Here is a 25,692-nt window from a genome sequence, read left to right as displayed (position 1 = left end):
AAAGTGTGGTGTGATTAACTACAACTCCACTAGAGCGTACCATTAGCCAAGAAATAACTGACTGACCTAATGTCCATTTTTTCATGAAAAGTCCGTCTTGAAAATGGCTTTAACAGTAAACCTCCAACGATGAAAAGGTTTCTTTTGACGTCATCTGTACTTCTTTGAAGGTGTCAGACGTTTCGCCTCTTATCCAAGATGCTTCTTCAGTGAACTAAAGTGAGATTGCCTGTAGTCACTAGCCAATCAAAGTATCACTAGCCGCTGGTGATAAGTGCATACTGGCCACAGCTCGCACACTGCATCTGTAGCGAGCTGCATAAGCAAATATATTGTTGTGTTGATTTAATAGTGATTTTGCTGGAGGTTTACTTCTGTGTAAACTCTTAGTCTAATGTTATAATTATATAAAATTTTAGATTTTTTTTTATTCATGTCAAATTGGATGTTGAGGTTTTCTTCGGGAGTGACCAGGTTGGATAGGATCAGGAATGAGTACATTAGAGGGACAACTCATATTAGAGGCTTTGGAGAGAAAGTCAGAGAGGGCAGACTGAGATGGTTTGGACATGTCCAGAGGAGAGAGTAATTATATCGGGAGAAGGATGCTGAGCCTTGAACTGCCAGGCAGGAGACCGAGAGGAAGACCGAAGAGGAGGTTTATGGATGTGGTCCAAGAGGACATGAAGGTAGCTGGTGTGAGAGAAGAGGATGCACAAAACCGGGTTAGATGGAGGACATTGATTCGCTGTGGTGACCCCTGAGGGGAAAAACCGAAAGGAAAAGAAGAAGATTCATGTCAAATTGGATAGTTTGCTTTGGCACCTTCGTAAAGATCTATAATGGCACACTGAGGTGCCACAGCACCCTGGTTGAGAATCAACGACCTCAGCAGCCCCAGCCATCAAGTTGTGACACAGTGTCAAATGGAATAGGAGGTCATTGATTGACAATGGCGAAAGATTTGCAACCTGTAAAATACCACAGAAAGTGCTGTACAGTATATATTGTCCATATTATATATTATGCATGTATGTATTCTATATGAAACAATATTGAGTAATAATAAATTTGATTTACCAATGTGAAAGAGCTAATGACCAATGTTATTATAGGAAAAAGAGAGCAGAGACATACACTTTAAATATAAATTTGTATTTACAACAATATTAACATTGAGAACAAGGTAAGAAAAAAAACAACAGAAATGTACATCCAGTAATAACATGTATCCCTCATGGGGAGTTATCTTCTCTCTCTCTCTTAGGAGTTTCTTCCATTGACATCCAAATCTTGCTTGATTATTCTTAATTGAGGCTGTGAGCAAAACCATTTTCGAAACTTTTCAACTTTAATTTTTGCAAAATAACAACCCCACATTTTGGGCCAGACGAAAACAGAACTCCCCAAGGAAGGCATTCAAGTACGTATACACCAGAGCCAGATTCATGTCTACCATTTGTCTGCGGGGAGGTGGGTATAACATATGCAATCATATTAAACACCATCGGCGCAACAATAAAAGCCCACAAATACGATCTAGCTCAGGAACTGTCTCTAAACAATGCAAAACGACAAACATAATCTCTTTGGATTGAGTACATCTTCATTAGGTCGATTCCTAAAACAGAAGCTTCACCACAAATAACATATTTAAGGGAGTGGAGGGGAAAAAAGTCACATGAAAAACTTGTGATATTTAACTGATTGATGGTGCAGGGGTTTTACAATAAAACCGAAACGGTTGAAAAGGTTGGAGGCCAATGTGGACCAAATGGGCTCTTTGCACTAATTTTACACAGTGCCAAAATAGGGCTGTGTCTTGCCTGGTTTTGAGATTTTGAGAAATTCATTCCCCAAACTAAGCATAAAAATCTTCGTGCGAGTCGTGTCTTTGGCCCCTGCACCGGGATCCATCGTCTCCACGGGAATCCCGACCAGATGCCCGAGGAAGAGCGGGGAACTCATTCGTGGGAGAATAAATGGTCAAAAAGAAAAAGAAAAAAAGATTGGGAGGGAATAAAAAACAAGCGCCGACTACTAAAAGACGTTACAGTAACGGAGCCATGAATGAATAAAACGCGAACATACACCGATTGAGGATGACAAGTGCAAAGTGCTCGAGTTGAGTGTTGTATGCTGTTCTGGGGGGAAAAAGAAGAAAACGTTCGTTTCGGTTTCACGAGCCAGCGGGGTAGGCGTGCATATGCGACGTGCAGTCCAATAGAAAAGCCGTGCGTCTCTTTCACGTTTGTCCCCCAACATGCCAGCAGTCACTTCACCAGCAAATGTAACACGTCTTCTGAATAGAACATAATAAAAACGAACGATCAGGAAACCCATCAATCCAATCAAACTCAAATATCCAGTGTCAGGGGAAAACAACTTTATTCTGTTCTATTTTTATTTTATTCTATTCCCTCTCGTTCCCTCATTCCTCTTCCTCCCTCCGCCTCTGTCTGCCCCCCCTGCCCGTCTCAGCACGATGGGTGAATCACCCATCGCGCTCTATCACCCATTGTGATAGCGCCTTCAGCTGATCTGCCCCCAAACTTTGGAACTCACTTCCTCCCAACATTCGTAACATCGATTCTCTTGCCCCTTCAAGTCCCTCAAAACCCACCTATTTAAAATTGCATTTCCTGTGTAGCTCTCTCGTTTCTATTTATAAATGTATTTTATTTATTGCATTCTATTTGTGATTGTATTTTTTTATTATAGTACCTATTCTTGTCTGACTGTAAAGTGTCCTTGAGAGCTTTGAAAGGCGCTTAAAATGTAATGCATTATTATTATTATTTATGAATGAATATTGGGACATCAACCCGTCATATGTGTATTTACTGCCCGTAGTTGAATGCATATCACATTTGTGATTTATTTGGCAATGTTTTTGTCTTTCATTTTTTTTTACCACTTCTAACAACAAGGCATATGTAGGTATCAGTGGCAGGTCGTGGATTTCATCATAGGCTTTCAGTAGTGCTATGTCTGAATCAATCCAAACTGAAAAAAAAGTGTGGTGTGATTAACTACAACTCCACTAGAGCGTACCATTAGCCAAGAAATAACTGACCGACCTAATGTCCATTTTTTCGTGAAAAGTCCGTCTTGAAAATGGCTTTAACAGTAAACCTCCAACGATGAAAAGGTTTCTTTTGACGTCATCTGTACTTCTTTGAAGGTGTCGGACGTTTCGCCTCTTATCCAAGATGCTTCTTCAGTGAACTAAAGTGAGATTGCCTATAGTCACTAGCCAATCAAAGTATCACTAGCCGCTGGTGATAAGTGCATACTGGCCACAGCTCGCACACTGCATCTGTAGCGAGCTGCATAAGCAAATATATTGTTGTGTTGATTTAATAGCGATTTTGCTGGAGGTTTACTTCTGTGTAAACTCTTAGTCTAATGTTATAATTATATAAAATTTTAGATTTTTTTTTATTCATGTCAAATTGGATGTTGAGGTTTTCTTCGGGAGTGACCAGGTTGGATAGGATCAGGAATGAGTACATTAGAGGGACAACTCATATTAGAGGCTTTGGAGAGAAAGTCAGAGAGGGCAGACTGAGATGGTTTGGACATGTCCAGAGGAGAGAGTAATTATATCGGGAGAAGGATGCTGAGCCTTGAACTGCCAGGCAGGAGACCGAGAGGAAGACCGAAGAGGAGGTTTATGGATGTGGTCCAAGAGGACATGAAGGTAGTTGGTGTGAGAGAAGAGGATGCACAAAACCGGGTTAGATGGAGGACATTGATTCGCTGTGGTGACCCCTGAGGGGAAAAGCCGAAAGGAAAAGAAGAAGATTCATGTCAAATTGGATAGTTTGCTTTGGCACCTTCGTAAAGATCTATAATGGCTCACTGAGGTGCCACAGCACCCTGGTTGAGAATCAACGACCTCAGCAGCCCCAGCCATCAAGTTGTGACACAGTGTCAAATGGAATAGGAGGTCATTGATTGACAATGGCGAAAGATTTGCAACCTGTAAAATACCACAGAAAGTGCTGTACAGTATATATTGTCCATATTATATATTATGCATGTATGTATTCTATATGAAACAATATTGAGTAATAATAAATTTGATTTACCAATGTGAAAGAGCTAATGACCAATGTTATTATAGGAAAAAGAGAGCAGAGACATACACTTTAAATATAAATTTGTATTTACAACAATATTAACATTGAGAACAAGGTAAGAAAAAAAAAACAACAGAAATGTACATCCAGTAATATCATGTATCCCTCATGGGGAGTTGTCTTCTCTCTCTCTCTTAGGAGTTTCTTCCATTGACATCCAAATCTTGCTTGATTATTCTTAATTGAGGCTGTGAGCAAAACCATTTTCGAAACTTTTCAACTTTAATTTTTGCAAAATAACAACCCCACATTTTGGGCCAGACGAAAACAGAACTCCCCAAGGAAGGCATTCAAGTACGTATACACCAGAGCCAGATTCATGTCTAGCATTTGTCTGCGGGGAGGTGGGTATAACATATGCAATCATATTAAACACCATCGGCGCAACAATAAAAGCCCACAAATACGATCTAGCTCAGGAACTGTCTCTAAGCAATGCAAAACGACAAACATAATCTCTTTGGATTGAGCACATCTTCATTAGGTCGATTCCTAAAACAGAAGCTTCACCGCAAATAACATATTTAAGGGAGATGGAGGGGAAAAAAGTCACATGAAAAACTCATTGTGATATTTAACTGATTGATGGTGCAGGGGTTTTACAATAAAACCAAAACGGTTGAAAAGGTTGGAGGCCAATGTGGACCAAATGGGCTCTTTGCACTAATTTTACACAGTGCCAAAATAGGGCTGTGTCTTGCCTGGTTTTGAGATTTTGAGAAATTCATTCCCCAAACTAAGCATCACACTGTACATCCTCCTCTGACAAACACCACAGCAATTTTGAACAGGGCTTTCAGATGCATGCCACTTCTTGTATCCAATAATAAGAAGGGACGGTTCCATTGGATTTAGATTAGCAATATTCTGATAAGCGATCCTGGTAAGTAATTAAATGTGAGTGTGGTATTGCATTTATGTTTTATCTAAATATTTCCAGTCTTAATCCATAAAATAGCTAATATTGTGCTCCATGTGTATTTATTTAACCTTTTCTTTGGCATTTGTGAGATGCATTTTTTTTCTTCTGAAGTAATACAGTCTCAGCGAAAAATATAAATAAGGATTCAAAACATTCCAGTAAAGTGTAAGTGCTTTTTAAAATCAGGGGTAAAAAACAAACAAAAACATGCTCTTTTAGCTATGACTGCTTTTAAATGTGGCTTATCATTGTTAGACATTTCCCAGAAAAGAAAAAGAACATTTTGTCAAACTGATTGATCCGATAATTATTTATTAAAAAAAAAAATAATCAGTGGCAGTTCAATCGTTGAGATCATCTTTGCATGGCTGATACGCTGTTGTTTATTCTGAGACTAACGGTTACATGGCCTGTTGGTAGTTGGTAGCCAAACCGCATTGCCGGCACCGGCTAGGATGTCGCGATGTGATGCGCAAAGAGCCCATTGGCGATATTCAAATTACAGCATTTATCTAATGTGAGAGTTACATTGAACAATGGGGTTCAATGCTGGCCTACAATTTTTTTTCTGAAAATACTTTAGCTATAGCCTTCCAAATATTTGATTTATGTTTCATTTTTAACAAATCTGAAAAATGTAAGACTAATTGGAAAATAACAACAAAAAGTGCTCTTGAAGAGGATGCAAGTACAGTATGACAGCAATTACACACTTACTGCTTTCAAAACAATTCAAAGTTTTTCTTCTTTCCAACCAAGTGTCCAAGACTTTAAAATAAAAGCTGACCTATGATGGAATAAGACAATTAAATATGAAGCCTTGCAATCTGTGCAAAAAAAGTATGTGACCTACAAAAGCATTTATATAATTCTATACTTTATAGTACATTTGAAGTCTATTTACAATGACTATGAACAATAAAGGAAATCCGACAAGACATTGTGTCTAATACTGCAGTACTGCCACTCCGAGGGACTGATGCTTCAACACAGACGAGAACCAGGAGGAAAGATTATTGCTATAAATCTACTTATGTTACAGTGTGAATTTATGTACACATCTCACCGTCACACTTGGCCATTTCTGTCGATTTCTTTACGTTTAAACATTGACATTTTAAGTAACCAAAATATCTTCAACTTTCAGATTTAAAAAAATTCCTATGGATTGATAAAAGGACCTCCTCTTGAATCTGTATAAATATATGCCAGTGGTGTTATTAAAATGTTCTCCCCCCAACCTCCTTCATTTTTGCACTTAGGATAAATTGGTTCACTGGCGACAAGAGTGTTGTTGTAAAATCTGTGCTTGCAACCTCTCTACTGGTTCCCACTTCAGAACGAGATCCTCAAGCTCATTTCTGATACTCCCCCTTTGACCAAACGTTCAATAAAACCGAAAATATCTTCCACGATGTGTTCAAACTTGATTAAAGGCCTCTATATTGCCACAATCCTGTTGATGCTGGCCTCTCCATAAAGTGCAATCAGCCAACAAGTAATTCAGTTCCAACCAGTAATTCAGTTGAACGCTAGGCCGTCGAGCCCTGGAGGATGAAACAATGTGCTGTTTCTTTACTGACATTCATTCGAGCGTCACAATCCGCTGGCTTATTTCAGCTCTCCAACCATCAACCATCTTTCATGTTGGCACTGCCGTCGGAAGCGAGAAAATGTAAGAAAGAACGGCCATCATGAGAAAAATGAAGTCTCACGGTACATTCGACATAGGCGACTTCGGAGCTACGCTGAAATAAACCATTTCGACATCCACGCCATAAGCACCTCAAGTCCACTGACACCGGCTGACAAGTGAGCATTCAGCGGGGTATTGCAAAGGTGTGTGTGAGTTTATGTGTATTCCGACAAGGACTGAATTTCCCCCGCCATCTGCCCCGTAGGCATCAACCCTAAGGTTTGCGACCCCAGTATGTGTTTCCTCCCACAGACCAACAGCAAGATGTCCATGACCCTCAGCAGTATTTCTGGTTGGAGCAGAAGAAGAAAAGAAGACACATCAGTTGTGCATTCAAATCATTTCAAGAAAATCCTTTTCATGTGAGGCTCAACCTGATCTTGCCCCATCATACGCCCCATCACCATTGGATTCATGCCCATCTGTCCTCCCATGGGACCCATGTGAGCTGCTCCTCCACCACTCGCCATGCCACCGTTCATCATCATGGCTCCGTAGCCGCCAGGATTTCCTTGCTGCCCGAACTGCTGCTGTCCGGGAGGCACTTGTTGGCCAAACGGCTGCGGAGGGTACGAACTGGTAGGGGGGCAGACAAGTTGCTCAAGATAAACATTGGCTCAGATGGCATCAGAAAGCTGGGAAAGAAAGCGTTTTGCACACCTGTTGCGTCCCATGCCTGCCTGTGACCAGCCCTTCATTTCGGTGCCCTGGTACATAGGACCGCCCTGTTGGTGTTGCTGCATCATGGCACTTTGAGGGCCCAGGCGGCCCGTCATCATGGCGTTCGGAGGACTGTTAGCAACGGATGACCCAAATGAGGGGTCTCCCTGCTGGTTCATACCTTGAGAGATACATTGAAGAAGAAATGCAAAATCCAGTCTCCCTTTTGCGGTTCCATATTCATGGCCCTGCTTTGTCCTTTCATTCATTTTTAACTCATACACTGCCAGATGTGCAAAAATGTGTCATTGTCACTCAAATTCCAGGACCAGCAGAATATTGAGTTTTAGGACTACATAAACATTAAATACAGAGTTAGAAACCTTAGACTCTCTTTTTTTAATCAGAAAAACAGAATAATTTCCTAAATTATGTGGGTCTGGAGTTATATGAGCTTGAAATGAGGGTGGCTATCCAAAATACAATGCAATACATACATATTGGTTAATATAGCACTTTAACAACAGCTGAAGCTGGAACAAAGCGTGAACGCGGAACAGAGGCAAATGATGCCTCCTTGTGGAAAAGAAAAACTTTGCCAGAGGCCAAGGCCAGCGCTTTATCGCCACCCAAACAAGAAAAAAACAAAACCCGAACAAATTCGGGAATGGCGCTCTACATCATATTTTCAATTCCCAAATAAATTCATGAATGGCAGTGAATGAGTTAAAATGGAGTTTAACAGTGTACTGCGTGACCTCATGTTACAGATATAACTCATTCCTTGACCTTGTTTGTAACCAGAGGTAAGTTATCCCATTGAAACAAATGTGAATTTAATTAATTTGTTCCAGCCCAAAATTATCTTTGGATTTTATTATATACAGCTCCTCCATTGAAAAACAGCCTCCTTCCAAAATAATCAAGTGTTTTTTTTTCTTCTTCTTCTTTCCTTTGTCTATTTTTTATTTTCATCATGTGGTGCTTGCTGATCAACGCCATGCACATCATTTCATGCATGTTTATTTCATCATGGCAGGAACTCTATTCCATAATATCCTTTTTTTGCTGTAACAGATAACTTACATTTCCATTCATTTCAAAGATGACCTCACTGTTTTGAGTTACAAGCATGGTCACAGAAAAAACTCTGATCTTAAACGTCATTATAGGGTCTTGATGTACAAAAGACTTTCATTGATTGTGGGTCTATTCGAATTGCTTTCCCGGTGAAAAACAGACTTCACTGTTCTTTGAACATTTCTAAGCATTTGATCCACTCGCCACCAGGGAGCAGCGTTGTTCCGCCGCACCAGTGAACTCACCGTAATTACCTCCATAACCATACTGCTGAGGACCAGGCTGACCCATGTTTGGTCCTGCCACACTGCTGTCCATGCCGCCAGGAGCGGTGACGTTGGGCGGGGGGCTGAATCCACCGGCGGCTGCCTGTTGCTGCTGTTGCATCAGCATCATCATGCGCTGCCTCCTCATCTGCATGGTGACCATCTCCCTGCTGCGCTGAGCCATCATCTGAGCGTTCAGGAACCCCTGTAGGTAAAACAATCTTCAGTGCACCTGAGGAAAGTATTTCGCACAAACAGATAGTGACAGTGTGTGGTGAGCATCTCTGCCTCATATTCAAGTGGTTCTGGATCGGAGTTTCGACCTCCGTTGTGGAGTTGGCATGGTTTTCCCATTTTACCTCATTTGAAAATGTACATTTGAAGATTGATTGTTAAGAGATGTCAATGTGAGTGTGAAAGGTGTGTTTGTGTAATTGGCAAGCTGGATATGACATTTGGATTAGAGTCAGCTGGGATAGACCTCACTCAGTGACCGTCCTAATAAAGAAAAAAAGTGTATTGTATGGATGGATGGACAAGTCAAGTCTACTGATGTCTACCTGTCCAGCCATTCCCGTCTGCATAGCAGGCCTCATGCCAGGGTTGCCTCCAGGATTCTCCAACTTCATGCCCATGGCCTGCCGTGTCTGATTCATGAACTTGAGAATCAAAAAAGGTTTTGGGCTTAAATCAAAGAAAAAAGTGCCTCGTGTAATTAGAAAATAATTATTAACTCATTCACTGCGCCATTTCCGAGTTTGTTCCGTATTTTTTTTTTTTTTCTTGCAGGGCTCAGGACTGGGGGTGCGTTTGAAGCTTCGGTCAGACCTCTGGAAATGTTTTTCTCCTCCCACCAGGGGACAGCGTTTACCTTTTGTACAGTCGCCCCCACTTTCAATGCAGATAACTGTACAACCAAGTAAGCTCGAAATAAACTTTTTTTTCTGATGAAAGAAGAGAGTCTAAGGTTTTTTTATGCTGCATTGAATGTTTATGTAGTCCTAAAACTCAATGTTCTGTGGGTCCTGCAATTTGAGTGAAAATGACAAAAACCCTGGCACTGGAGTGGACACCTATTGCACATTGTCTGGCAGTGAATGAGTTAAAAAAAAGAAATAAATAAAAAGAGGCAAAAAATAATCTTTTGATAATTCTATTAAAATAAGACCTTGTAAGAATCTGATGACAACATAGGCATTTAATTTTCATTTGAATGTAAGACAGCAACGATTAAAAAAATAGATAAATAAATAAAAACTAAACATGAACAACTGCGCTTCCATACCTGCTGTCCTTGCAACCTTTGTTGCAATTGGAGCCGCATGGGTTTGTTCGCACTCATCATCCTGGGCCTCATCATGTTGGCGCGAGGGTGCCCCATGCTCCCCATGCCGCCCATGCCAGGCACAGGGAAACTGTTGCTTTGGCCCATTTGCGACAGCATGGGTCCAAATCCACCTTGCTGAGGTTGCCCCTGCATAGGGTTGCCTCCATAGCCGCTCTGCATGCCGATAGTTGGGGGTCCGGGATACCCTTGTCCATAGAGCGGTTTCTGGTCCAGAACCATGGAAGGTTCTTGTCCCGCGAAAGGCTCCAGCGATTGTTCAGATCCCTGGGTCTGATGGAACAGAAAGAAAAGGAGCTGACCAAACTTTTCCTGTCATTGATTTATTTTCTGTTCGTTAAAACAGCAGAGGTGAATCTCCTTGGGCGCATTAATCTCAGTTCAAAACAGACAGAACATTTCAAGTCAAGATAAAATATTTGAAATTAATCACCGCAGTGTCCTTACTATCCTTACACCTCACAGTCTCGTGATGTGCCTGACTGTGCCGAGGCTCTGAGGCGTGTGCCGAGTAAATAGTTGAAACCATTTGCGAAGAGCGGTTCAAGGCATGGGTCGATTTGACTTGTGGCCATGCCCAAAGCCTCGGAACACACGTGTCTCCGCCGATGCCTCGCGAGACGGGATTTCTACATCATCACCCACTTGACAATATGAAATAAAATGGTGCACTGGGGCGTCAATGAGCTCTTATGTAGCACTGACACACCCAACTCACATCTTGAATCGGATTTGTTTTGCATTGGACGGACCGTTCACAACGAAATAAAGAGAACATCCCCTGTCTGGGATCATTTCGAGCAGATCTCTCCAAAACAGGTACAAATCACAATAACTGGTGAAAATATATAATGCAAACTACTGTGACAACATGGTGTATTCCTCATTTTAATGTCTTCTATTTGCTGATATTTTAAAAGGTGAAGTGTAAACTTTGTTCCAAAGAACTGAACACCTTCCCTTCAACAAAAATGAATGGAAGGTGGGTGTGTCTTGTTCCTTGTTTGTGTGTCAATGTCTAAAGTAAAGCAATTATTCTTTCAAGTAACACACGCACATTCATTCAAATCACAAGTCCCTGCCATTCTTACGCAGGAAGATTAGGGCTAGCAAAGAGAAAAATTACATTGGCATAATTTTCAGTTTTACTCCAAATTTTGAAAGCCGCTTTTAAATTAAATGTATTATTGTTATTATTATTAGTAGCAGTAGTATTATTGTCACAATCCTGACTTTTAAAATCTGAGTGAGATAAAAGTGAGAATCCTGTCATCTCTATTTTATTTTCTTAGATGGCTCTAATCCTCTTCCATACATTTTGACCCCATCAAATCCATGGTAACATTTTATCACTCTGTGTCATAACATTTATTTTCCACATGATGGCGCAGTGGGACAAACGAGGCCTCATGATACAATGGCAAAAATGTGAACCGTTTGGGTGGAAAGCTTCATTGCTTCATGATGCCTCATTTTGCCATTACTACTCGGTGAGGTATACTCACAACCTCTTCCTGCGATTTACCTGACTGACAAGGTCTGGGATACCCAGAGCCCTGTCTATCTCCTCAAGAGCAGTGCCGTCTGTGTTGTTCAGAAGGGAATCCAGCTGGTCGAGGAGTGCCCGCTCGTCACTCTGACCCTCACTAGTATTGGGTGGCGCCAGAAGTTCATCTATGGTGTTTGCAAACTGCCGTCTGTGGGACATTATATGCACATCTGGATTCAGTTTTTATTGTCTCTTAAAACCAAATACAAACTATAAGGTGTGCTGTGCTCACCTGTTGCCTTCCATCCCCATGAGTGTGTCGGGCCATGCGGTGTTAGCGTGGCCGTGCTGGCTGAAGGAGCTCACATTCATCACCATGTCAGCGGAGCCACCTGAACCACAAGGCAATTTGACATTTCGCACAAATACAGACGGTTAATACGCAATTGCCGGTCAACATGAACAGAGCGGCATACCCATATCCATAAGCTGCTGCTGTAACATTGACCTGGATCCTGGGTTGCTGTTTGAGCGGCTCACCATGGGGCCTGTCATCATTCCCTTGCTACTGTTGTACTCCATATTGGGACGCATCATGGAGGGGTGAACAGATGAACCCACCGGACTGGGACTGGAGCGGGATATACCCCAGTCTCCAGATGACTCCATGGGAGACCTTTGGGTTGCCATGGCCCTATTCATTTGTCCTGGTAGGAATGAGTATGTGCATGAGAATCAACCACGGTAGGTGCAATGAGGCCTGACATGAAATTCATTTTTGAATTGTACATTAGAGAAACAAGCAGAGTTCAATGAAGAACTTCAGTATGAACAATGTGCAACAAAGAAATAAATACTGTGTCTACCGATATTTCCTGGGTACCCATCTGGGCTACCCATCATATTCTCCTGCTTGACAAGCATGGGGCGCCTTCCCGGTCCTCCAAGGCCACCGGAAGGTTTCCCGTTCACAGACAAAGCCCTCTGAAAGGGCACTCGAGACCCTGGACCCAAACCTGGACTCTCTAAGTAAAACAACAAATTCACAGTCATTCACTCACTTTATTTCCACGTAGAGTGTTTAACAAGTGTGCTTGATTACTTGATTCAAGAAATAGGAATGCAGAGTACCGATAGCATTGCTAACTTACCCTGAAGACTATCATCAAGGCAGCCCAAGGCTTTGTTGCTGTCGTTTGGCCCGGTGCCTCCTGCCTGATCTGAGTAAAAATCTGAGCTGGTCCCCCTCAGATCTCCCAGGATGGAATCAAGATTGTGCAACTGTTAAAAATAAAATTGTCTGAAGATTTACGTCAACACCCAAGGAGCTACTTCAGGTGGAACTATGTGCAGTTGATGAGGCAAAAACAAAGACAGCCAAGAAAGAAATCTGAACTTACATCATCAGGTGGTTCTGACTTGATCTTGCTTTCATGATGTTCAGGGGCACCGCGTGAAGGACCGCAAGGAGTCATCAATGGCCCCTTGCCATCAAGCTCCTCCAGTTTGGGTTTGACGTCCACTTGCTCTTTGGAATCATCCTTGTTGAGGAGATAATGGAGAAGGGCATGAGTCTTCTCCTTCTTGGGACTGAGCTGCTCTTGTTTGGGCTCAGTGATTAAGCCGGGGCCGCTCCCGGACCCCGAAACTCCCGGACCTACTTCACTGCCCTCTTGACCGCCGAGTGCGACCTTCCCCGTAGCCTCGGCTGTGATCTTTGCTACTTCATCAGGTGTATTGCCATTCTGGAGTAGTTTGTGGAGAATCTTGTGCTTTTCTTGGAGTGAGCCCGTATAGTTGGCTGACGTGGACAACCCCCCGAGCCCACTTGTCTGGTTGGAATTGGCATTAACAGAGGAAGAAGAAGACACCCCAGTGGACGAAGGGCTCGTCATCCCGCCAACGGGGTCTTTACTTTCGGAGGCTGCCGGAGTACTACTGTTTAACAGCTGTGGAGCAGGAGGTACTGGAGGTCCACTTCCACCCATTACAAGCTCCTCTGTTGGAGAAGTGAGCAACTGCAGCAGTTTTCTGTGGCCCTTACTTTCTGGTAGCCTTCGAGTTGGCTCCGACACCGCCGCAGGAACCTCGCTACCCCCGTCTCCCAATTCTTTCAGTGTTGCAGCTGCCTGGCTGTCGGGTCTGTCTCCAGAGCTTTCAGCTTGTGGATGTTGATGATGGTGCAATGGGTGGAGATGGTCGGCGGGCCCAGGAATGGGCCCGGGCCCTGACCCCAATCCCCCTGCTGGACTTTTGGATCCATCCAGGCTTGGCTTGGACATCTGGTTTGGCTGTGAGGAAGAGGAGGAGTGGACACTAGGAGAGCTATCTGGCTTATGGACGGACGAAGGAGACATCAGTGTGGCGGGGATCGAGTTCCCAACTCCGTCACTGATAGCTTGTAAGGCGTTCAGGGAGCTGCTGGAGTAGGTTGTGGTGTTCCCAACGCCTCCTCCACCACTGCAAATGCCACCCATGGGAGAGTGCATGCCTGCAAGAAAACCGCAATATACTTGACCAAGCAAGTGGGAGCACGATCAACTGTTTTGAATGCCAGATAAGAACTGACTGACCTGCGGGAGAAAACTGATTGGCACCCATTTTTGGACTTCCTCGATTGCGCGGTGACATCAAGAGCCCCGATTGGGGAGCGCCCATCCGTGGGCTTCCGGAAGGGCTGTTCAAACCACTTAGCCCGAAGCCGCCGCTACTCTGAAAGGGGGGCTGATGCGGATGGTGCTGCATGCCTTGGCTTGGGTTATTCATTGGACTCATATGTCCCATCTGACTCATGTGCATCATGCGGTGACCCATGGCACCACTCCCACCGCCACCACTCCCTCCATATGCGGAGCATCCGCCCATCTGACCCATTTGACCCATCTGACCCATGTGGCCCATGTGCCCGTGCTCGTTCATTCCGTAGCCCCTGTTCATGCCACCCATCACCATCCCACCACTGGGGTTCATGTTCACATGAGCATTTGGGTTGGGGCCTCCCATGGCCTGCTGTCTCATCGTGTTGGGCATCATGTTCCCAGTATGAGATGAGCGGTAGCCATTCGGTTCTCTAAATGTGGAGAGAAAAGAAATTAGAAGCAAACAAAAATTCAACACAGCAACTTTCTTTCCTAAATTGGAGGTGGCTAAAATACTATTGAAAGTTTAAAAACAACTTCAGCAGCTACTTCACCTTTGATAAACGGCGGCGAGCTTAGAATAACGAGTTCATTTTGAGGCATATCGGTCATGGTATTTGGGATGACTTTTTGCATTTTCTGCATCTAACCTCTGAAGGAGATGAGTAGAGATGAAGCCTTGTGGCTCGTTGCTCATTGGGTGACGGTACAGTTTGCTCTTTGTCTGTGCAGTGACCGGTGTGCCGTCGGACAGGGAGAAACGATACAGTGGTGTCTCAGCGTGGCCCTGCAAAAAGGCTACACAGAAAAGACGCATTCTTGTCAGTTGTTTGAATTGAGCCCCAATGCAAGATGGCGCCCGAGTAGGCAGCCGTCAGAAAGTGCTCCCACGAGGCTTGCTTTTTTGTTTGTTTGTTATTGTAATTTATTTTGTCACTTTGAGTTGTTGTGCGTTGTGTGAAACGGATACGGATTGTTTTTCAGCATTTTTGGCCACAACATTCAACAAGGAGGAGACTCTGCTCAGCGGTTACCCTTTTTCAGCAGCACAAATATGCCAGCACTGTTTTTGATTTGGGAGGAATGTCACTGCCATTTGACTGTCATCGCTGGACAGCTCTGGGGGGGGGGGGGGGGGGGGGAGATTGTGCTGTTTTGCGCCTTTAATGGGCAGCATTTTCACAGCCCCACTTCAGCGGAAAGGTCTGCGGCTGGTGGATATTTGGCTTGAGGATGAGAAGAAAGGAGCATTAGCGGAGAGCGCCGATGTGTATGTGGAACTGTCGAGGCTTGGAATTGAAGCGGATTTCAGAATCAGAATCAGAAAACCTTTATTCGTCCCACAATGGAGACATTTGCAGACCACAGCAGCAATTTGCAGGGGGATGGGGTGGGGGGTGAAAGCATAGAAAACAAGATATTCTAAGAATAGTAAAATAATTTACGTGGGACAGGAGATGTGAGACGATCTCTTTCATCAATGGATGCTACAGCTTCGTGTTTGCTTTCAACATTTAGCTTGTCGCAGTCATGCACATTTCACCATGATGTCCCTGTTCTACTGGTGAAAAAGACGCTTTGATACTCTGCTCTTTCATGTAGAACTGCTTCATACAACAACAATGGTGGAGAAAGTGTTGTGTCTGTGTCTTTTGTGTTGTGTTATTATTTGTTATTTCGTTTTTTTGTTGTTGTTTTGACTTCAGGATGGCACCGGGAGAGTGGCTGCCTTTACAGCAGGTCCTGTATTTAGTTTTTATACTTCTTCCTTTCCTTTCCTCTTTCATCATTTTGCTGCTGTGAAATGTAAATTTCTCCACTGCAAGACTAATAAAGGCTAATCCAATCCAATTGATGAAAAATACGTTTGAAGAAGGCACTAAGTGTGTCACGCACCTTCATGATAGTGACGCTTGTGGGACCAAGGTTGCCCATCACTATGCTGGAGGAACATCTGGATGCAACGCCTCAATAAATCCTCCCAGCCTGGACGTACTGATGCTCGCAAAGAGTTCTGGTCAATTTGGATCAGTTTACCTGCCATTGTGGGAAGAGAGGGAGGACAAATAAAAGAAAGGGAAATGAGAGGGGATTAGTCATATGTGAAGACTTGGACTTGGGTAAAACCTGTCCTGTGTGGGTCATCACCTGAAAGCTCATGCCTTGTATTGAAACTCTCCGTTCTCTCCATTGCGGTAACCCGACGCGCCACGCAGATCATACATGACTGCAGATCTGGTAGGGCGAGACACAGTGCAGTCATGTGTTATTCTCTATATTTGGGACTAAAAAATGCAAAACTAAAGTAACAGTACATGATAATCACACAAATTGGGTACACTTGGAGTGTTTTTGCAGATGCTGGTTCCTACTTCCAAAAGAATTCAATGTTCTGGCTCAGACACTAATTTCCAGAAAAGGATGGATTTAGCAATGAAACAATTCACTCATCCTTCCATTTGATTCCATTTCATTTTATTATTATTTTTTTAACAAACTGACACCGTTTATTACCAAATGACATTTTCATTTTAAACTCCGCATTTTGTATTTTTTTTTCATTGAACTACATTTTTGTCTTATCTGAGTTTGGTTATTGCCAAATCTAAACACAAATATAAATATATTAAAATTTATACAGTAGATATAGAGCATATACATTGAAATAAATACAATAGATTTGAATGTTATCAATCATTTTATGATCAAAATTTCAAGATCGATTGAGATATTTTAAGCTGTTCAATAAAATTTTGGATCACAAATGCATTTTTTGCATATTAGCATATTTGACAATAAAGCTGACTTTGACGTTTGACTTTGACTTTAATCAAAAAGACAAATATTGTTTGTCACTTCTTATCGTAGCCTTGCTTCCCTGGCACTATTTCACGTTATTGTTGATGCCATTCTATAATAATAGTAATGTTTGCAAATCCTTGATTTGTGATTTCGATCATCAAATGAAGGCTCCAGTCTTTATACATACAACTCAATTTGTTGATTTATTGATCGTGTTTAAGAATATTATTGTGTCGTTCTAAACTTACTGAAACAGATAATTGCGGTCAAAAAAATTGTGCTGTACCTTCTCCCTCCTCAATCATGGCCTTTGGCTGCGTAAGGGCAAAACACTGCATGGTCTCATAGGATGGGCCTCCTGGTCCTTCCTCCATGGCGCCATGGGCGTGGCCAAATTTGACAAGCATTCGGCAATTAAAGGTGTGACTCTTCTGTCGGGTTGCCTCGTTCCCCCATGACACTCCATTTACTAGACAAGGACAAAAACATATTTTTTTCCAAACTTCCGGCACTGAACACATTACATGCACATGTATCCTCATGGTCGACAAAAAATGTCATAGACTCACAGGAAAAAAACACAGATTCGAAATGTGCACTTGCCCACCCGGATTAAGAATCAGGTGTCCTGATGTTCGGATCCCGGTTAAATGGTCCATGGGATTATTGTAGCTAAGGCGTCGATTTCCAATACCTCTCCTAAGTGTACTCTGAGGCCAGGCACACACTCTGTCATCTATCCTCATTAGGTTCCCGACTATTCATTACACTCAGAATCTAACGCGCGCACGGACACACGTGCGCGTGGCACAGCAAGGCAGAACGGGGGTCAGAAGAATAGACAAAGAAGGAGGAAAACTTCACAGAGAAAAAAAACAACGCGTTTTAACAAGGTCTCTGTGAAGTCTCAAGACCTTGAATTGTTGGCAGGTGGTTTCTGTCTGGCAGGTGCGGGGAGGATGTGAACTGGGGGTATGTCAAGAGGGTAGTTGGATATTGAAAATGGAGCTGGGGAATTGTTGGGGGAAATTGTAAGTGTTCTTGTATTTGTTGCTCTAGAACGCCCAGCACAGCCGCAATGTGGTAAATGATGGCCCCATAAATTAAAAAAATCAGCACAACACAAAAGCACACCACCCATTCCTGCGCTTCAGTTTAAAAGGTTTTGTGTATTTAACTGTAGATGGGGCGGTCAGTGGTCATTTGGCAGGAATGTGCAGCGAGAGGTCATTTCATTCACGGCTCCGGAAGCCTAACGACGGCAGCGACCAGCAGAGCGAGACACAATGAGGGGTGGGAGTGCAGACACAGGCATGCTGTAAAATGGCCAACCGCAAGATTCAGCGTATTTGGCAGCCATCTTTGGCTGTGTGTATCATGGCGAGTAAGTCGGGAGAGGTTTAGGAGGAGAGGTGAGATGAGACAATGGAAGAAGGAATACAGTAAGATGCAGCACAAAAGGCCAGATCCATTGTTGTTGAAAAGTAATGCTTCAGTGTTCAGTGAGTGGCAGGCTATGTCATTCATCAATGATCAACTTTGCAACAACGCGAAATGAACTCATTCGTGAGGTGGCGGAGGAATATGTGGAAGGAAGTATGCTTCTTTTTGTTGTCCTTCTTGTTTATTTTTTAATTGCTTTATTTACATCACACCTGTGATGTCTTGAGATCCATCCATTTTCCGTACCGCTTATTCCTCATAAGGGTTGCGGGGGGTGCTAGAGCCTATCTCAGCTGTCTTCGGGCACAAGGTGGGGGACACCCCATGAATTGGTTGCCAGCCGAGATTCATCCACGAAATGTGGTGTGGTTACATTTGGCAAGGAAGAAACATCAGGAAATGCGACAAAATAATGCTACAAATTCCGCAACACAATCAGACCTGTTCTACTAGTATATTAGTCATCTAAAAATAGAAATATAACTATGCTATAAAATGCTATTGAGATAGGTACCTGGCTGGCTATCCAGCTATCTATCTAGCAGTGACGTGCCGTAAGGGGAGGCCATGCCTCACCTGTCATCATGAAAATATATGTAACACAAATGAAAAAATAAATGAAACAGCTACATGTATATGTATTTAGTGATTTGTACTTTAAAGTTCTTTTCCATTTAACTTAACCATGAATTTTCACATTTACCGTTCAAATACTAGAGACTAGCGGTGAGGCAACATCCGGCTGAGCCTCACCATGGATCGCGCAATGACTATGCCAACTGTGCTGGCTTGCTCTGCAGTGAGACCGCATTGCTGTCCCTCTGCATATCGCTATTAAAGTGTTCAAACACTTTTGTATATGAACTAAATTTCTATAGTTTAGCTGGTGTATATAATGTACATTCACTATACGTTTGCTGACGAAGTTTCTTGGATAAGAAAGAAGTACAGATAGAGCCTGTCAAAATATGCCAGGTTCTTTGACTTTGTGAAGCTAAAGGCGGATCTCGTTGGACTGTATAGCTCACAAACGGCGAGGGATAGATGTAAATCTCCTGGACATCTTCTCAGTTTTTTGGCCCAGAAGGATCTCATTGAAACTATTCCTGAGGGGACAAAGTTGCTCCAGCTCGTGCTCACTGTTCCAGCTATTACAGTGGAGCGGTCATTCTCAGCACTGAAAAGACTGAAAACATACAGTCGGAACAGGACTGATCAAGGACGACTTTCTTCACTGGCGGTGATCTCCATTGAGACAGGCAGACTTTTAAAACTGAAGACAGATAAGGAAGGCTTCTACAAAGATCGATGCCTTTCTTCACAAGGAGCGGCGCATGGACTTTCATTTTTATAGTTTGTATATATAAAGAATGCTGACAAGACATTTTAAACAAAACATGTTAACTGTTGCCAATCAAAGGGTGAATAAGCTACTCTGTAGAGTTCATATGTTTGTAAATCTGACTGTGATGACGTCAGTGCCTCACCAGCCATTAACCTCACCGCACGTCACTGCTATCTAGCTAGCTGTCTATCTATTAGCTATCTATTGGCTATTAGCTAGCTAGCTAGCTAGCTTTCCATCTATTTGAATTACTTCTGGGTCGAGTGAAGAAGAAGAAGACTGGGTCGATTGAAAACTGCCGCATGTGGCTGACGCTGCTCACCCACAGAAAAACTTATCCTGTGAATAAAAAATGACCTTGAGAGTTATGAAAGGCGCTTATAAATGAAATGTATTATTATTATAAATAGTGCTCTGTGCCCACTCCAGGGGATAAATGAAAACAAATACAAAGGTAATACGGTAATACGGTTTTTAGCGTGAATTTTTAATGTAGGAAATGACATGTACGCACATGCAAATTAATTGAGGTAAGAGGAGCGTGCAGAGATGTATTATTCGGTACTAAGTAGTTTCCAGCTGGCTGCTATGGCATGTGAATAGAGCTCAGGCCTGTTTTACACTGTCTGGACCATTGCGTGTGACAGACAGCTGGAACACACTGCCTGCTCCGTACCGAGTGAGTTCGGTGCTTCCATTTTCTTGTTTTCGTCAAGTGTGTTGTGAGTTCTCTGAAAAGATGCTCCCTAAGAGCTCCTCATTACGACAAGGAAGATAAGCACGATGGAGCATAATCCATCACTGAGGGCCCGTCAACAAGAGTAGGCGGATCCACTTGGGCAACTTCGCCACCTACCTTAATTGCCCTGTGGATGATGTCAACTTTTACCCCTGACAGCACTGTCAGTGACAGTGTGGATATACTGTATATACAGTACAGTCACCTCCAAAAGTATTGCAATGGCAAGGTAAATTTTGTTGTTTTGAACCAGCACGAGGCTGTGGGTCAATGGTTCAATCAAGCGGTCAGTCAATATTGAGCAAGTCACATGTATGAGAGTAAGATAAGGGCTTTTCTGAGAGGCGTATGCGCATGCGTGTGTGCATGTTGGAATCTCACTGTTGGTCTTGGGCAGGTTCTTGTGGAACTCCTCCCTGTCTTCTTCGTGTAGAATGTTGTAGACGCTCGTATTGATGAGCTCGTCCTGCTTGTACTGCAGGTATTGTGTCACATTGTCCGACACAAACACAATGTTGCCTTCTCGGTTCACCACAAACAGGAAGCCATCCAGAGCCTGGTAGTGGGAATCAAGACTTGTCCACGAGATGGTTGAATTGACAATGAATAAGGAGAAGAACAGGACTCACCTGCAGTAGAAGAGGCCCGAGGTGGTCTTTGTCAATGACACCCTGACCCGTTGAGGAAACGTCAGATTTTTGAACATCGTCGCTGATGGAAGCTTTTCCTGCAAGGGAGGACAATGAAATTGTATTAAAACGCACGCTAGGACCCACAGGCATAATCCACGAACGCTGCTCCAGAAGGGCAGCAGGGGGCAGTGTTTCTCAAGCATCAAAATAATGTATTTACTTATTAATATATACAGGTAAAGGAGAGAGGCATACGAGGGGGCAGGTTTCTCTAAGGAGCCCATCAGGAAGAATCGAGGGTTTGGTGCATGTGCAGCAGGTAATAGTCGTCCTCATGCTTTATATTCAGTGTCAGACTCAGAGGAAGTATCTGGTAGGCGGAGAGAGGGAGCGTGGGAGAGAGCTAGAGAGGCTCTGCAAGCCATAATGGTGCAGGGGCAGGAGTCCAGGCACCTGAATTAAGGGTGGGGTGATGTTGGGAGAAGCAGCCAGACAAAGAGATGGCTACAATAATAAACGACATGAGGAAAAATGCATTTGGCGGTCGGTTTGTCTCAATATTGTCCACTCGTTCGGATCCCAGGGGTGCATAAATACCCACAATATATGACACTTCCCTAAGTGGAGCACTGAGCAGTTAAGGGAAGTGAAGAGAGTATGAAAAGTAAAGAAAGAATACAGAGACGCGATGTGGCGAGCAAACCCATCAGGGCACACAAGACAAGTACATGAAAGTGAGACCGGGTGAATTAGAACAGGTAGGAAGCGCGAGACGAGTCCAAAAGCCTGTGTCATGTCTCTCTCCACTTCCTGTAACTATGGCAACCTGTCAACAGCCAGTCAGGGCCAGCTGTAGCCTCTTCCCCTTCCTGTCGAGGTGGCAGACGCCAACTGAGTCCCACAGAAACAACCATTACTGATTCTCCCCTCTAATTAACCTTTAACTTGCTTCTGGCCAACAGTCAAAATACATTTACCAATCGAACCCTAAAAGGGAAATGCAATTTTAACATAACTGATGATTTGGCACTTTGGCGGAGCGAATGTGACAACCAATTTACATGTACATGCACACACACATACAGACACACACACACACGAAACAACGAGTCAGACAACTCACCCTGTTCTTTGATCTGTCGGATTTGCCGCACCGTCTCTTTGAGGATGGCGCATTTGTCCGGTTTGACATTGAAACTGTCAATGTCACTGAGGTTGGCCGAGATCAGCTCAGCCAGCTCCTCGATGTACTTGCTTTCCTGCTCCCGTCGCTTCCTGTCACTCCTGCAGGTGGTAATGAGTTAAGTGAAAGCTGCGAGCAACCACCCATCGCGGGCCATTTAACTGCTGCTTCTCCTGTGTGCAAACTTTAGGTTTGGATGCAGTTGTTTTTTCGCTCAATGAAGGGTGGAAAATGTCTTACTCAAAGTGGCATATCGGCAACATTTGAAATCTCACTTTTCACTGTTAACTTGGGGGTATTTCTGCTACACGGTAAACCTTTTTTCCATTGTATGGGATAAAAATCAAGTCAAAGATTTCAGGCTGAAGGTCATATTGTAAAATTAACTTTTTGGCCACATTATGCAATGTGTTAAAATAAATGATGTGAGAAACATTATGCTAAGATACTATATAGTATTTACACTTCCTGGCTTTTTCCTCATCTCATACATGGTAAACGAGATTAATTCATTCTGCCATTCCCGAATTTATTCGGGAATTGAAAAATGTGACGTGGAGCCCATTTCTGAATTTGTTCGGGTTTTGTTTTTTTTTCTTGTAGGGGTGCTGATAAACACTGTTCAGACCTCTGTCAATGTTTTTCCCGTTCACGAGGGGGCAGCATTTCTCTTTTTTTTCATGTTAGCGTTTTTTTGTTACAGCTTAAGCTGTTGTTAAAACGCTATATAAACCAATATCTATGTATTGCATTGTACGTATTTTGGACAGCCACCCTCATTTCAAGCTCATATAACCCCAGACTCATAAATAACTTGTTAAAGTATAGAGTTTAAAGTTTCTTATGCTGCATTGAATGTTTATGTTTTCCTAAAACGAAATATTCTGCGGGTCCTGCAATTTGAGTAACAATGACAAAAACCCTGGCACTGGAGTGGACACGTTTTTGCACATCATCTGGCAGTGAAGTAGTTAATGGAAATAAAAAAATGCTAATTTTGGCCTGCTGATGTGAAAGCGCTATATAAATTAGGATGTGTTGTATTGTATTTTATTGTATTGCATCATAAACAGGGGAGATGACCAAATGAACAATGAATTTTAATATTGAATAATGAACTGAGAATTCCATGGGGGCTTGAAACAACACTTTCTGCCACAGTCTACAGCCAAGTTAGCATGCAGGCGAGAGAAGTTGAGACTGCGTTCATACGATTTTAACCGATGCACGCAACAGAGCATCGCAGTCCTGAGGTTCAATTGTAATCTTGTGGTTATATTTATATTTGCAAATTTCCCCATTGTGGGACGAATAAAGGCTGTCTGATTCTGATACTCCTTAGGAATTCTTGACTTATAATTTATTTGATGTCTGTTTTGGCAGTCCTGGTTAAGATGAGATCAAAGCCTTAAAACATTTTAATGGCTGAAAACTATAGAAATGGTTCAAAAGACAGAGAATCAACCTCCTCCTGGTGTCATCTCAGTCCCCAGACATCAACCCCATTGAAAAGCATCTTAACCAATGGTGCCAATACATAGAGGGCAGTAAGTACTTTGCTGATCCATCAAACTCACCCGAGGCCAGGTGTGTCGCAGGTGGAGAGTTTGCGTTTCCGGTTTTCTAAGATCAAAGGTTCCATGGAGTTCTCCCCCAAACTGCTCATCATGTACACATATCAGCACCTGCACCAAGGTAGAAATAGAAATAACCCGTTCATCATTCAATGTAAATTTCTCCACTGTGAGACTAATAAAGGCATATCCAATCCAATCCATCATACCGGAAAGGAGTTATGCGGCTCTTTTTGTGACATGCGACGATGTCAAAGCTGAATCGTGATACATAAATAACAATGTGGGCCAAGTTGCAAATTGTAACCATCAGGACAAATCGCACGTCTCATCCTCTCCTGGCAGGGGATGACAAACACAAACACATCTGCCCAGCCTCTTCCTCTGGGAGAACAAATTTGAGTTTGTATGTCTGTTTATTTGTGCGTGGGACTGGGCATGAGGGAGTTCATCAGCTCATATGGTTTTCTCTCTCTCACTCTCTCAGACACACACACATACACACACACACACACACGTGCATTTGCAGGATTAGCAGTGTCTCTGATGAAAAGCCAGACTGCACAACTAACCCTGTTAGACAGCCGTCTGTCTCCCATAATGCATCACGTTTCGTCTCCAGGAAGTCAGCAGATAAAGGTTGTTGGTAGGCGAAGCAGATGGAAAGAGAGGAGGTGGAGGAAGAGGAAAGGAATGGAAGATACAAGAGAGGGAGGGAGAAGCCACTGCTGTGACTTGAGCTCTGATTGGTCACTTCCTTTGCCACAGCGACAGCGACAGGCACTGGGGAAGGGGGGTTGGGGGGGAGAGTGAACACGACTATCGGAGGAGACCAGGAAAATGTAAAGGACAGAAATACCAGGGAGAAAAGAGGTGAGGGGCTGGGTGGTCAGTCAAGAGTCATGTCAAGCAGACAAACAGGTGAGAAGAGAGGAAGAAGCAGACGTGGGGTATGAGGGCGCCACGCATGCACGTGTAGTGCAGCGAGTGGCCCGAAAGCCACCGGTAACCCTCTTAACCTTCACAGCCAGAGCAGCTTCTTTCATTTCATTGATTACATGGTTATCCTCTGACCAGAGTGGCGCCCCTGTTGCATCGCAACACAGAGCAATGGCAGCAGGGAGACGACATGCATCATGCCCTCTGGAAAACATTCATTTTATTTCCCAGAATAATATAGAACCATCGGCATGCGGCAAGATCATCTTTTTCTGAGGTCTGGCCAGCGCTTTATCGGCACCCCCACCAAAAAACAAACAAACAAGAAACAAAAAAACTGAACAAATTCGATACGTTAATATAGCATTAAGTGTCAATTCTCCAGTTAAAACTGTGATTTTCCGCTACAAGGCAACAAGAGGGCATTTGAGATTTTTGCCTTTCAATCTTTTTGAAGAGCATCTTGTCCCATCTGTCTGTCGGCCACATTGTTTTCTGTCTGCTCGCTACCAGCGTGTCTTTCCACGCGTCACCTGCCTGCCATTTGCCAGAGTATCAGCAGTACATTTGCTGCTGGGCAGATAAAAAAGCAGAGGCACAAAGTCAGAGTTGAGACAAGCCTCCTTTTCCCGCTGCCCCTCGATTCATCTACCCGCCTGCCTGCCAACGTCTTGTTAGAGCTCTCCAAATGGGAGTTGCTCTCATTGCAGAGTGAATCAAACGGTCCCAGAGAATGGTTGATTAGGAGGCCGTCGAATGGCCGGGGGAAATGGGTCACCTCCAGCCTGGCGTC

At 43.4% G+C, this 25,692-nt stretch overlaps 1 protein-coding gene across 2 annotated transcripts in view; it reads right to left on the bottom strand.

Moving 5' to 3' along the window:
- Positions 1-5,385: 5,385 nt before the first annotated feature.
- Positions 5,386-25,692, bottom strand: part of LOC148903016 (nuclear receptor coactivator 3-like) — a 62,960-nt gene continuing 42,653 nt past the window's right edge. For both annotated transcript variants that reach the window (XM_088995036.1, XM_088995044.1), the window contains 21 exons: positions 23,964-24,071; positions 22,327-22,487; positions 21,201-21,298; positions 20,953-21,127; positions 17,331-17,513; positions 16,391-16,477; positions 16,139-16,279; positions 14,893-15,040; positions 14,177-14,673; positions 13,004-14,094; positions 12,755-12,884; positions 12,470-12,628; positions 12,080-12,310; positions 11,896-11,995; positions 11,640-11,811; positions 10,055-10,387; positions 9,330-9,428; positions 8,749-8,974; positions 7,424-7,604; positions 7,138-7,339; positions 5,386-7,052 (listed from right to left, as the gene is read on the bottom strand). In XM_088995036.1, coding sequence (XP_088851162.1) covers positions 7,041-7,052; positions 7,138-7,339; positions 7,424-7,604; positions 8,749-8,974; positions 9,330-9,428; positions 10,055-10,387; positions 11,640-11,811; positions 11,896-11,995; positions 12,080-12,310; positions 12,470-12,628; positions 12,755-12,884; positions 13,004-14,094; positions 14,177-14,673; positions 14,893-15,040; positions 16,139-16,279; positions 16,391-16,477; positions 17,331-17,513; positions 20,953-21,127; positions 21,201-21,298; positions 22,327-22,487; positions 23,964-24,055 — 4,518 coding nt within the window. In that variant the 5' untranslated portion in view covers positions 24,056-24,071 and the 3' untranslated portion in view covers positions 5,386-7,040. The remainder of the gene's footprint in view (positions 7,053-7,137; positions 7,340-7,423; positions 7,605-8,748; positions 8,975-9,329; positions 9,429-10,054; positions 10,388-11,639; positions 11,812-11,895; positions 11,996-12,079; positions 12,311-12,469; positions 12,629-12,754; positions 12,885-13,003; positions 14,095-14,176; positions 14,674-14,892; positions 15,041-16,138; positions 16,280-16,390; positions 16,478-17,330; positions 17,514-20,952; positions 21,128-21,200; positions 21,299-22,326; positions 22,488-23,963; positions 24,072-25,692) is intronic.

The sequence above is a fragment of the Hippocampus bargibanti genome, linkage group LG01 (genome assembly GCF_051943395.1).
Source record: "Hippocampus bargibanti isolate YZ-2025 linkage group LG01, ASM5194339v1, whole genome shotgun sequence".
Taxonomy (NCBI): domain Eukaryota; kingdom Metazoa; phylum Chordata; class Actinopteri; order Syngnathiformes; family Syngnathidae; genus Hippocampus; species Hippocampus bargibanti.
Note: the sequence above shows the minus strand (reverse complement) of the source record. Positions and strands in the feature narration are given on the sequence as shown.